Here is a 13,784-nt window from a genome sequence, read left to right on the forward strand (position 1 = left end):
TGCAGCAGCTCCTACTGAGGCCCAGAGTTCTGCTCCCAGCACTCACGCTTCGGGACAACTCACAACTACTCCAGATCCAAAGCCTCTGGTCTCACAAGCACATATTCGCAGACATACCCATTCACGTGATTAAAGATAGACAGGGTAGGACTATGTAACCTTGGCTGGCCTGGAATTTGCTAGAGACCAGACTTGCTGCAAATGCACAGACCTATGCCCCCCAAGTGCTGGGATTAAAGGCGTGTGCCACTCCGTAGAAGTAAGGAGAAAGGGATCTTTCTAGGCAGCTTGACATATCAACCCAGGAAACAGTTCCCACGCAATGTGACAGGAGCAACCGGCAAGTCTAGATTTAATAATCAGTAAGTATATGAGATGTGAAATAGGGAGGGGTTCTGTCAGTGAGGAGAAATGGGTCAAAAGGGAGAGGAGTATGGAGCGGGATGATGGATAATGGAGGGTAAGAAACCACAGAGACCATGCTTCCTCATGTATGTGACTCTACATATAAATGTATGTGTGTGTGCGCACATGTGCATGTGTGCGACAGGAAACCAAAAGGGAAGGAAGAAAACTACCAAGTTGACACCATGTTCAACATGACTTGGCATCTTGTTCTAACTGGGGCAACAAGAGAATTAAAGGTCAGACACACAGACTTACTGCGGTGGTTTGAATATGCCTGTCCCAGGGAGTGGCACTTGTTGGAGTAGGTGTGGCCTTGTCGGGGGTGGGCTTTGAGACCCCCCTCCTCTCCAGGGGAAGACAGCCCTCTCCTGGCTGCAGGTGGACCAAGATGTAGAACTCTCAGCTCCTCCTGCACCAGGCCTGCCTGGATGCTGCCATGTTCCCGCCTTGATGATAATGGACTGAACCTCTGAACCTGTAAGCCAGCCCCAATCAAATGGTGTCCTTTGTAAGAGTTGCCTTGTCATGGTGTTTATTCACAGCAATGAAAACCCTAAGACAGTGTACGTGGAAACTCGAACACAGAGGAGTAGGGTCAGGTAGAAAGTGCACATTGTCAGTCACACCTACTACCATGCAAGGCCTGGAACCTCAGCACAGGAGAGGGGCGAGCTAGTAGGAAGTCTCTGTAGGTGAAGAGTGACCTCATGAAAGGGGGTAGCTGCTAGGTTTTGCACACACTAGTCAACTGTTGGTACACTCATACTTGTACACACTGTCAGCATTCACACCAAGACTAGAGAAAGGTTTTCCATTCTTCTGAGCCTCGTGGTAGAGAGAGGGAGAGAGGGAGAGAGAGAGAGAGAGAGAGAGAGAGAGAGAGAGAGAGAGAGAGAGAGAGAGAGAACTCGCAATGCTGTTCCTGTGGATCTGAGACATTGGCCTTTGGTAGTGCCATCCCCCACATCAAACAATACACATTCCCTCAGGATTTCAATAGCTCCTTACACACTCACTCAGGGCTTTCTCAGCTCCCCACAGGTTGGGGTTAATATGAGCAAAATACTATGATATATACTTTTGAACCATTATTATGTACCCAAAATTAATTTTTGAAAATACTTAAAACTCCCAATAGGTAGATAAATTATGGTTGGGAAAATAAGCAACTGATTCAGACATGGTGATTTATGCCCAAAATCTAGCACTCAGGAGGCTGAGGCAGGAGGATCAAGAGTTGAAAGCCAGCTTTGGCTAGCTTTGAGTTTGAGGGCCAGTCTGGGCTAGATGAGACCTGGTCACAAAGTCAATGAAAGGGGGGCGAGCATTTCATTTATCTCTTGACGGCTACCTCTCTGCCGTGGAGAGCATCTGCTCATTTTTTGGTTTACCTTCAGATTTAGGAAAATGCAGTGAAAAGGCACAGAGGGGGAGGCAGATCTAAGGCAAATGGAAGGCAGAGGCAGCCATATTTCTGCCCCTCTGCAGTGTTAACATCACACAAGCTTTTGGGAAGCCCTCCCTCCAGTCCGCATTGGGCTGAGGACTTACACTCATCGTTGCATTAATCTCGGCCACCGTTTCCTCATCGGTGGGGAACTGATATATCTGGACTCCGTTGCTCACGAGTTCACTCATGATCTTACTCTTGAACTTGTGCAATTCGTTCTTGGCGATGGTGTCGGCTTTCGCAATGATTGGGATGATGTTCACCTGCAAAGCAAACGTGAAAACATTCACACAACCCCACATCAAGAACAAGGAGCTGGACCTCGAAGTGTGCCACCAGGCAACACTGTAAGGTGCGGGCGACGCTCAGACTTCCTCCTGGATGAGACATTCAGACACAGAATCCTCTCAGCTCCCCTCTGACTTCCTCGCATCCCACACTGATACTCAGTTTGTAACTTCCTCTCCTGCACCACCTCCCACTTCAGAGTAAAAGGAAATGTTTTCACTCCGTGACAAACAGTGACAGCAAGGAAGTCAGTCCGCTCTTTGAATAAACAGCCACTCCTTTTACAGGCTTGATTTCTGAGTGCCCGTACAGTGCTGGTCAAAGCAGGGTACTATCAGGGCTACGCTGCACCACCCTTCCCCTCTTTTGAGGACCTAAAAATTCCTGGGAGAGATTCAAGTGTTAGGCCAAAAAATAAATAAAATAAAAATGAACTTAAATAACCCATTTTAAAAATTTTTCAATCTCAACCGTTAATTCTTTCGAAAAATCAGTTTTTATCAAATGACCCTTTTGTCTCATAAAAAGGTCCGGAGTTAAAAGCAAGGCTCATTGTGAGCATGATGGCACACATATACAATCCCAGCACTAAGGAGAGAGAGTCAGGAGGATGAAGAGTTCAAGGCCATGCTCAGCTACACGGTAAGTCTACACGGGCTCCATGGCTCAAAAACTGATAGCTCATTTTCAGAGTGTCGGTTATAAAAATAGGGGTGCATTCAGAATTTGACCTTAATGGTGGACATCCCAGAATAAGAGCTCAGGACACCTGGGAATGGGGGAATAAAGCCCCAAGGTAGGAAGGACACCACCACTGGCTTAGCCTTTCAAGAGGTCTCATGCGACTGGCCTCAAGCGCACTCTTTCCTGAGGTTGGTGAGAGCTCCCGGTTCCCTTGTCTCCTCCTGAGTGCTGGGACTACAGATACGACTTTAATTCGCAGTTTAAGATGAATTTTCTCCTCCTCCCTCACAGGCACAGAGGTTTTTGTGAAAGGCTCTGGACATCTGGTACCTGGACTACACTCTGCCCAGCTCGGGAGCTCACGGCCTTTCAGAGTTTTCAGTCACATTTGAATTTTTTGCTTTTCTTTTCCATGAGTCAAATTAGAACTCGAAGACAAACAAGAACAAGAGACAGTGCTGACAAACGTGTCTGTGTTCAACACATCTCTCAGACCCTCTGAAACCTCAGGGGCTAGGGCTTCCTCCAGTTAAGGAGAACATCCCCAACAACAGGCGACAACAGGCAAGGGCTTGACCAGCACCTCACAGGCAGAGCGCTTCCTGCTGTGTTTCATGACAACCTTGTGTGCATACTCGGGTCTGAGACAAAGACAACAGCCAGTTATGGATCCTTGGCCAAACTGATCAGGGTATAGACAGAGACATCAACCTGTCACACGGGCAGGTGCTTACACTCTTCTAAGACCATAGCTGCTTAACACTTCCCTTTATCGTTGCAAGTGAAACTGTCTACACAGTATCAAAAGATGCCACCTAGCTCTCCGACCGTATCTTAATCAAGTCGTCTAGAAGTTTAACCTGCTTTGCCTTTGGACCTTTTGGGCTGTTGGTGTTTGTCATTTTCTGTTGCATTTGTTCAGCTTCTAGTTTTCTCCATTTCCTTTCAAGCCTCAAACAGAAAGCCACAACCGCCACCTTTCTTTAGAATGCCTCTAACAAATGGATGCTTAGAGAGCAGAAGAGCTTGCCTGTTTCCAAGGACAAGGCAGAAGGGGAGCAGCACTCCCCACATGGGATCTGCCATCACCAGGGTAAAACCCCCGGGAATCGAAGTTCAGATAACTGAACAGGGTAAGGAAGAATGTCTATTGTCCTTGCAGAGTCCCCTGGCAGTAGGAGTAGTGGTGGCAGTAGGAGTAGTAGTAATGGTAATGGTAGTTGTTGTTATTATTATTATTATTATTATTATTATTATTATTAAATACTTTAAGGCCAGTTGTTGTTGTTGTTGTTTTTGTTGTTGTTATTAAATACTTTAAGGCCAGTAGAGTGTCTTTCTGCAAAGCACTTTGCCTGTGGATGCTAGAAGCCCAAAGGCCCTGGCTAATCCAGAAAGGGCCTGGCGGGGACAGGATGATTGTTGAACATTCTCTTTCTGTTTTACTTCTCTCAAGAGAAAGAAAATTTTAAACAGTATTTGGGGTGGCGATGTATGCACCCAGAAACGCACCCTAGGGCTCTGATCATCCAGTAAGACTGCACCGAGTGCTAAGGGAATTCATCCGGGGAAAGGACAGTGACAGTCGTTTACTTGCGGTTGGCTTCCCATATTTCTGAACATGTCTTCCGTTCATCTCACAACAGAAAACTGAATTAATTATAAAACTGGACATCAGATCTTTTATCACACTGAACAGCCCCTTCCTTCGAGAGCTGTAGAAACAGTGGCTACAAACATGACAGGCCAGAAATGAAACTTAAGACTCCCCTTTCTGTGGAGACACACGTTTTTTTTTTTAAATCTAAAAGGCCGTGTGTCCTCGGGCAGGCAGAAGGTTAGAACCTGATCCTTCTCTGAGCTTCAAATTAAAGCCAGCTCTTTGTACACCTCAGGGGGCAAATAACCAACACATTTATGTTTTACTCCACTTAAGAACTAAGTGTAGCCTCCTGTGTTGTCTTGGTCTCCTCGTACCTAACACCCAGAAGAGGTTTGTAGACACATACGTGGCCAAACGCCATGGCTCTGTAATCAAAAAGGAAGCAATAACAATAGCCCAGCTACATGCGTTCCAGCAAATAAGCTATGCCTTAGAGAAAGGAGGCATGAAGGAGAGTGGGTGGGGCCACGTCCCATACCTTGCTGTCCAGCTTCTTCATGGTGACCAGGTCCAGGGACTTCAGTGAATGTCCCGTGGGGGCGATAAAGTAAAGACAGGCGTGAATCCTCGTGTCGTGGTAGTTGAAGAGAGAACGCTTAATTTTCAATTCCTCTTGCAAGTAGGCCTCAAACTGGGCGTCAATGTACTCCACTATGGGCTTATAGCTGGAATGCAGAAGAACCTTTTTAAAACACATTTTCAATTTGTTTTGGCCTCAAAGCTCTTGCAGGCTGGTGCGGCCTTTCATTAAACACTGCAAGCGTGGGGCTGGGGATTTAGCTCAGTGGTAGAGCGCTTACCTAGGAAGCGCAAGGCCCTGGGTTCGGTCCCCAGCTCCGAAAAAAAGAACAACAAAAAAAAAAAAAAAAAAAAAAAACACTGCAAGCGATATGCTGCCCTAGCAGCTAGGACCCAAGTTCTTAACCTTTCCGGCCCTGACTCCCCTTCTCTGTACGAGCAGCAGAGAATCACTTATGCTGGCCCCGAGACTTCGGTCGTTCCTTGCTTGCTTCCAGCCTCTGCTTACAATGTCCTCTGGCTAGAACCTCTAAGAGATCACCGATCTGAGTGAAGTGATTCTGACAGCTACTAATGCCTACTTGGCAATGGTTCACTGAATGAAACCAGTTTGTGATTTCGGAATGGGGCATTGCTGCCCCCAGGAGCTCTCCCTAGTCCTTGGCCCATCCCCTCAGAGACAAGCAGGCTGAGCTCTCTGCGCTTCCCTAGGACATCAAGACACTGAAGATCCTGTGTATCTGTGACTTAAGAGTCTTCCTGATATTCTTCTTGTCCTTTAACCATAAACCGTGTGCCCTTTCTCCTCCTCCACCACCCACCTCCTCCTCCTCCTCCCCCCTCCTGTTCCTCTCCCTCCTCCCCCTCCTCCTCTTCCTCATCCCCCTCCTCCTCTTCCTCATCCCCCTCCTCCTCTTCCTCATCCCCCTCCTCCTCTTCCTCCTCCCCCTCCTCCTCTTCCTCCTCCCCCTCCTCCTCTTCTTCCTCCCCCCCTCCTCCTCCTCTTCCTCCTCTTCAACAAGTGATAGCCAGCTCTGTTTTGGGTAAGTATGTATGATTCTACAAACTGGCTATGAAAATCAGCAGCAGCTATCAGAAACACATCCTCCAGGAAGTAAGCAGCTCGGTGATTACTGTGGGAAAACGCATTATCCCTTTCGGTCTCCAAGCGAACTGATCGGAGGAACTCCGCTTTAGCAGCAAAGAAAAGGACAGATCCACCAGAAACACAAGGCACTACTTCTCCCCCGAAAGTACTCTCTGGTGAACAATCCAGCTGTATGAAAATAAAAGTCTTTGAAGACCCAGATCCCAGAGCCATAAATTAACTGAAAGCCCCAATGGGGTGTTACAAATCCTTACAGTAAGGATGGCAGTAGATGTCCTGAGGAGATAGGCAGAGAAGAGAGTTGTGATCAAGACTGAACCGAATCAGCAAGCTGGTTTTGTATTGTTTAGGATAGGAGGGGGAGGGGGAGCACGATGAAACAGGACAAGCATGACTGTGGGTTGGTGTCTCTGCTTATTTTGTGTGTGTGCCTGTCTGTACATGGAACACAGGTCAACCTCAGACATTAACCCTCCAGAGCCATTTCCTTTTTCTTCTTCTTCTTCTTTTTTTTTTTTTTTTTTTTGAGGTAGAATCTCCTACTGGTTGGGACTTGCCAGTAGGCCAGGTTAGCTGGCCACTGAGGCCCAGGATCCTCCAGCCTCTGCCTCCTCAGAGCTAAAAGAATTCCAGACTTGTAACACCACCCTTGGCTCTTTGTTGTATGTTTTAATGTAGGCTATGCTATCACCCTAGCCCCTTACTTGGGTGTTTTAAGGCAGGGTCCTGAGATGTAACTAGCCTTGAACTAGCTCTGTCGCCAGGCTCAAACGTGTGTCTTCCTGACTCAGCTCCCAAGTACTGGGCCCACAAGTGTGCACTCCTACGAGGAGCTACTAAACAACTAACTGCTCGATGGTCTGTCCTTCATGACTCGATCGTCATCCACTGGCTGGATGTAAACAGTCGCTCTACAGGTATTTAAAAAAAAAAAAAAAAAGGTAGAATATGTCTCAAAATTAAAATTAGAATTGCAAACTTCTAACGCAATAGATATTGATTGTTAAGAGTCTCTTTTGTTTCTCATTTTGAAACATAGGCACAAATTACATAGCAATACTCATGCTTGTTATTTTGAGAGAGCTGTGTAGGAGAATCATGGATTTAGGCCAAAGTGCCTGAGACCCAAGGTAAGCATTCTAGCCACTAAGTCACTAGGTCCATGGTCTTGGGCAGGTCACTAAAATCTTTCAGTCTCCCCATAAATAAGTCAGGTGCAAAAGCAATAGCTTGAATAGATCCTGGCACACACTTCTAATCCCAGTACTCGGAGGCAGGAAGGAGGATCAAGTGTACAAGGCCAGCCTCAGCTATACAAGTTCCAGACAGGCCTGGGCTAACGGACTAAATAAATACTTTAAAAAAAAAAAAAAATCAGGGGCTGGGGATTTAGCTCAGTGGTAGAGCGCTTACCTAGGAAGCGCAAGGCCCTGGGTTCGGTCCCCAGCTCCGAAAAAAAGAACCAAAAAAAAAAAAAAAAAAAATCAGAGCTACAGTGAGGGGTGAATAAACTAATTGATGGAAAGAATGTACTGCAAAGCTATTTCATAACACCATAAACACAGAACGCACTAAGTCCAAGGACTGCGGCTGGGGCTTTTAAAAAGAAGAGGGAGACAACCAAGATGGCCACACCCTTCTCAGTTCCTACTCGTCTAGTGCTGAGCCCCACCCTGTGGGGAAGTGGTTGGCCCAAGGAGGTCCACTGATCGTGTCTGGGGGTGAGCCTCCTGGTTTCCTGACACTGGGGCAGGCTGGGGGTTTAGGCTCGCCCCCGCAACTTCTTATTCCATGGGAAGGAAAAGCCACTCCCAGTGTGCCAGGCCTCCTTGTTTCTGAGTCAGGGCTGTCTCTGCCTCCTCTAAGGGGCAGCCCAAGTTTGTTTCTGTTCTCCTCGGATTTCCTCTCTTGCCTCTTGTCCTTGATGAACATCCATGCTCTGAGGAGGCAGGACACAGCAGGGACCCTTTCAGAGCTGTGTTTTGAGTCCTTTGTTTTCTTTGTGCCCTAGGCCTCCTTTGCTGCTCCTCCGAGGTCCTGTCAGACCTTCACCGGCTCTTCCTCCCCTGTGGTCTCCCCGGAAAACCACATCGATTCTGAGTTTCCTTTAGCATTTCTTCGATGACACGCTACTTTCTACCTCCAGTCCCTCCCACTTAACACTTTGTTAAATATTTCCAACCGCTCTTCTATAGAGCCCTATAGGTGCCCTTCCTTCTCCCCTAGTCATCCCCAGCTGTGGGTGTCAGAAGTCCCGAGTTCAACGTGAGGATCCCTTCCTTCTTATAGCCATACCCGAAATCTCTTCCATCTAGCATATGTGAAGGCCTCATGCATAGCAGATAGAACTACCCTACCAACATCACTAGCAAAATAAATAACCATCAAGAAAAGGAAAGTTTTGTTTTAAGATGAGAAGAAGAAAAAAAAAGGACCTAAGGGGGGAGGAAATTACATCATTATAAACAAACAAAAGGCTTGTTCTCTTGGAGACCTATTTCCTTAGGCTAAAGTTTCATTATGAGAAAGAAACAATGAAACAACTTCCCCGGGGGAAACCAGCAGCCAGAGCGCTCTTCTTCATCACTCTGCATCCTAGAAACAAGTTCCACAGATAAAGCTTGCGTGGTAACTAACTATGGCCTGTTACTTTCAGAGCTAAGAAAGGACCTCTGCTACTTTGTGTGTGGCCAACTCAAACTTCTCTGGGCTGTAGGAGATGGGGGAGAACAAAGAAGTTTTAACATAATATCCTTTTAAGGGCCATTCCTTAACACTGCTCATTTTATTCATATACTTCCAGGCATTAAAAAATACAGCAAAACCAGATACGTTCAGCTTAAAGTTACAGGGAAAAGGTATGCTAAGTCATTTCCTTCTCTGATCATTCATGCACGGTGGAATGGATTATCTACGACTCTCAGGCTGGTGACCTTAAAAGTTCATGGCACCTCCCAAAGGTGGAGTAAACTATCTATTCTGGTTTTAGTGAGGCAGCAAGATTCCACTGGTCCTTGCCCCTTGCCCTCATCCGTGAGTGCAGTCAGAGCAAGGAAGCCCTTCAACAAGACTTAAACATAACAGGAAATTCTCCCAGACCCCCTCTTCCGGTCTCTTTCTAGCTAGCCAGGTCAGAAGCAGATAACGTCTCCAGAATGCAATATGTTCCCAAATCTATAAACATACTGGGACATACTTGATGCACCAAATCTATGGCAGAGAAGCTTGCCCAATAGTTGGAAAAGAATTCTGGGTTTGAGAACAAGCACAACCCTCCCTATAAGGTTACATGCTGATACAAAAATGCATATCCCACTTCCAGTATCTTGACGAAAACAGAGACTGTCCAGGGACTGTTTTTAGATCAGTCATTTAAATTTACAGTCAACAATGAATGCCTTTTGAGGTATAGGTCTAGAGCTCCAAAAGCCATTCAAAGAGGTTACTCAAGAGTTGTCAAGAAATTAAAGAGGAAAAAAAATATTTGATATCTAGGTTAGGTTAATATCACACTTCCTCTCTTCTGAGTCTCCTTGGAAACTATTATTTGACCCAAATGAGTCAGATAATTTCTTAAAGAGGACTCCAGATGCAGATACGAGGATCCGCACTGTGCTCGCTCAGGTACTTCACAGCTTGTTGCTGGCCAGTGAAAACCCACCAGCCTGAGGAGAACTCTGTTAGGAGTGAGGCAAACAAACCAGGAGCAGGGCTGAGGCAATGACTGGAAGCCAGAAAGGCAATGGCGTTCCAGCAGGAAGATGTTAGAGGGCGCCTGATTCTCAATCCCGTGGGGAGCCAAGAATCCAGCCAGGGAATGCATAAACATGAAATTCCCCAACTCACAGAAGAAATCAATCCAGCAAAGAGCTGAGAGACAAGCTTTGCTCTGTACCTAGTCCTTGAAAGCGCAGGGAACAGAAGCTCCTGTCAGTCTCCAGCTCCCACAATGCACCTGTGCCCTTCTCCTGGTCCCTGGGGATTTCTCATTTGTTCCATGAGGCAATAAAAGGGCCTTCAGGTGAAACCTCCCCCCATCATACCATGGCATTGGGAGTCAGAGGACAATCAGAGCTTGGTTGTCCCCTCCCCAGCTCTGTACAGATGACCCCACTTTGATTATATGTAAATGAAGCCCTTTCCACTAAAGGTAACTATTGCCTGTTTATCACAGGACAACAATGGCCACTTAATTAAGAGTGTTTAAAATACTCCACAGATAAAACAGACCTCAGTGCTCAGCTAAGGAATGAATTATATATTTCCACCACGAACTGTGGGTTTAACGGCACTGTTAAAATGTATCTAAATGACAGACAGTCCTACATATAAAGGTTTCAAAGCCCTCTTACAGAACACAACTACAGAAGCACACACACCATATTGAGGAAAGGGTTTTTGAAAATGCTGGCACCAGCACTGCTGATAAGCAAAACATCCCACAACTTATGTCTACCTATTGATCACTCTAAGGGATGAGGCCATCTCATAATGCTGTCATTATCCAAAAAGGTCTCTAGAATCATCTTTGGGCTGAGACGGCTTTAACCTTCTTAAATCTCTTTGTAAGAGAGTAACTCCTGAAAGTCTAGCAGGCCTCCATACTGAGAATGCAGGCAGCCTGCTACTAAAGAAGACAGGGAGGTATCCAGGGGCTAAGTCTCCTTGTCTGCCTCCTGCCCCAGGAAGGACCATGAACTCCACATGATCCGGCCTTGGCCTTGTGGTTTTCTATAAATTATAAGGATACCATAGGCACTGTGGTAGAAGTTAGGTTTGCTCTCCATGGTTTGGCCACACTGTAAAGAGACCCATTTCCTTTAGACTATAGGGAAACTAAAGCAGGGACTTACGGACTAGTTTGAGAGCAAACAGACTATTTTCAACAATCAAGACATCCGAAGTTAAGATTGAAGAACGGGTTCACTGACCCTGAGAGCACATTACACTCTGGCAAGCTTTAAGAACTAGCAGCTTCCCTCGAGGAGAGGCAAACAGCCATTCACAGGGAAAAGCCACACTTACGCGGCTCTATAGATGGGCTATGTGTTTTACAAAATAAAAACTAACTGTAGTATTCTACAATATAAGCTTTCCGCTTATGCGATTGACTTGGGGCCAGATTTTATGATTACACAAGAATCCACTGGTATCGGACAACCTTGATCTGTATTGAAAAACCACTGTGCCAAAATGCTTTTAAGATATTTTACTTTCTAATTAAGAGTTATTTTCCCATATACACACACAGGATTTTATAGCATAAGTTACATAATTATGTAATCCTGCCTCTGTAGAGGAAATTTTAATCCATCCAATTGAGCTAAATTCATTAGTCTCAACTAACCCTCCTAGCTGCTAGGCACACACTCTTTGGTAATTCTGCACCCAAACTCTTCAAGGCTTCTGAATTTACCTGGGATGCAGCCTCCTTGAGATAGGGCTCCCTGCCTCCTAACCCATATCTATAGCTACCGAAATGGTAAAACATACCTGTCGTCTTTATTAATCTGGTCTCCAAATCCCACTGTGTCAACAATGGTTAGCTTCAGCCGTACGTTGCTTTCCTGCAGTTCGTAACTTCTGGCTTTTAACCGGACACCTGGTTCGTTGTGAGTAGCTGGGTCACTTTCAAATTTGGTGTTGAATAAAGTGTCCATCAATGTGGATTTGCCAATACCTGTCTCTCCTAAATAACCACAAAAGAAAAATCAAAACTGGGTTAAAAGGCGGGCAGGGCAACACGACTGGAAAGGCAATATGACTAGAAACTCCGCTGTAAATTTCATAGTTTGTTCTCTGGATGATCTAGAGAACGCCTCCTTAGAATGGCCTCTAAATTCATAAATTCCCAGTGGTATTTCAAGTCAAGATATGGGCTCCCCGTATGCACAAAGCCGAGGGAAGGACAACAAAACAAGGACATCAGTCAAACAGCAAGGCTCAAACATGAAGCCAGGATGGGTTGAAGAGTCTAAGCCTGCAGCTTAGGACCAAGCATAAGTCTCTCATAACCCCGGTTCACCTGCTGGGTCTCGGAGCTCCAGAGCAGAGGGCCAAACCTTGTCTTTGGCAGTGTGGTTGAGTGCAGACATGATTATCAAGAGGAGGAGGGAAAACTCAAGGGGCACTAGCTAGAAAATGCTCCTTTTTAAAGTAGTCAGCAAAATGTCCTCCTAGACTCAATTCAATGTGTCAACACCTATCAGCCCCCTTCAGCAAATCCTGGCCCCGACCTGACAGTGTTCTTGGACATCTTGAAGGAAAGAGGCAATCACGTTTCAGGCAGTGAAAGCCCCAGGGAAAAGGAAGGATTCTGGAACCTTCAGCCTTAAGGCAATGTTCTCACTAAGTGGACAAAAAGGAGTGATTAGAACTTTATATTACTGCAATCCTTGCTTCTCAACACAATGTCAAAGTAAAGCGGATGGAGGGCTTTCTGGGTCTGAGCTCATTCTGATGAAGTCTGATGAGGCTTGCCACTTAGCCAATGATTCATTTCTTCAACAAAACATTGTTCAAGTACGTTTTTCTGACCCTTTAACTTTTCCACTGTGTCCCTGATATATCTAAGACCATAGAGTTTATCCAGCCAGTATTTTTCCAGTGCCCATTCTGAACACGGCTCTGTGCCAAGTTCAGGGAATACAGCAATGAACCAGGTTGACATGGGGTTCTCTCATATCATAGAACCTGGTCTAGAAGAGAACCAAATACCTACCGGACTCTCGTTGAAGGGGGTGCTGTGGGAATCGCGCTCTAGGTGCCTGCCATTCTTATGAGCAAGACCACACACTTCTCCCCGTGACCTTGGGAGTCACCACAGAGATCTGGCTATGGTAATACTACACAGGAGAGCCATCCACGTAGAACTTCTCTGACTAAGAGACCATCAGCACACACTGTCTGTCACGGCATAAGGAACAGTGTACCGAGAGGAGTTAACGGGCTAAGATGATGACAGAGGGAAGGTTGAGAGCACATGGAAGCTGTGGACACCAAGCATGAGCTGGGAATACGAGAGAACAGGTCGGCGTGGAGAAGCAAAACATTAGACCCTCCATTACAAAGGTAGCATTTGAGTGTAGGGATTTCAGGGTGAATGCAAACAGCTGGTGACAGCTCAAACCTCAGATATTACCTGAGTGTCATTTCCAGATGGCTCTGCGTCTGGCTGGAGAGAATCTGAGACTGCATTTGAGCTTTCTTACTTCCCTGAATAAGTGCATGCCGCCCCCCCCCATCTCTCTCTCTCTCTCTCTCTCTCTCACACACACACACACACACACACACACACACACACGGGGGGGGGGGGGATAGCCACAGCAGGCAGACACACACAGAGATAGACAGACACACAGACAGTCAAAGACACACAGACAAGACAGACACAGAGACATGCACAGAGAGAGACAAACAAGACAGACACACATACACACACAGAGAGAGACAGACAGGCAGGCAGACACACACAGAGAAATACAAACAGACACACACACAGAAACAGACAGACAGACAGATACCACAGAAGGAGAGATAGAGACAGACATAGACACACAGAGAGAGACAGATTACACACACAGAAAGAGATAGAAACAGATAGACACAGACAGACACACACACAGAGACAGACAGACAGACAGACAGACAGACAGAGAGAGACA

At 46.2% G+C, this 13,784-nt stretch overlaps 1 protein-coding gene and 1 long non-coding RNA gene across 14 annotated transcripts in view; one reads left to right on the forward strand and one right to left on the reverse strand.

Moving 5' to 3' along the window:
• Positions 1-13,784, reverse strand: part of Septin11 (septin 11) — a 155,463-nt gene that overhangs the window by 87,247 nt on the left and 54,432 nt on the right. For all 13 annotated transcript variants that reach the window (XR_005492931.2, XR_005492933.2, XR_005492932.2 and 10 more), the window contains exons 3-5: positions 11,614-11,809; positions 4,972-5,158; positions 1,960-2,121 (exon numbers count right to left, since the gene is read on the reverse strand). Coding sequence is in view for 10 of the 13 variants with exons in the window: in XM_039091849.2 (XP_038947777.1) it covers positions 1,960-2,121; positions 4,972-5,158; positions 11,614-11,809 (545 nt within the window). In the remaining 3 variants the exon portion in view is untranslated. The remainder of the gene's footprint in view (positions 1-1,959; positions 2,122-4,971; positions 5,159-11,613; positions 11,810-13,784) is intronic.
• LOC134481828 (uncharacterized) lies at positions 2,118-4,107 on the forward strand. Its single transcript, XR_010057674.1, has 2 exons — positions 2,118-2,788; positions 3,122-4,107. It is a non-coding gene; the product is annotated as an uncharacterized LOC134481828 (long non-coding RNA).

Source organism: Rattus norvegicus, chromosome 14 (genome assembly GCF_036323735.1).
Source record: "Rattus norvegicus strain BN/NHsdMcwi chromosome 14, GRCr8, whole genome shotgun sequence".
NCBI lineage: Eukaryota > Metazoa > Chordata > Mammalia > Rodentia > Muridae > Rattus > Rattus norvegicus.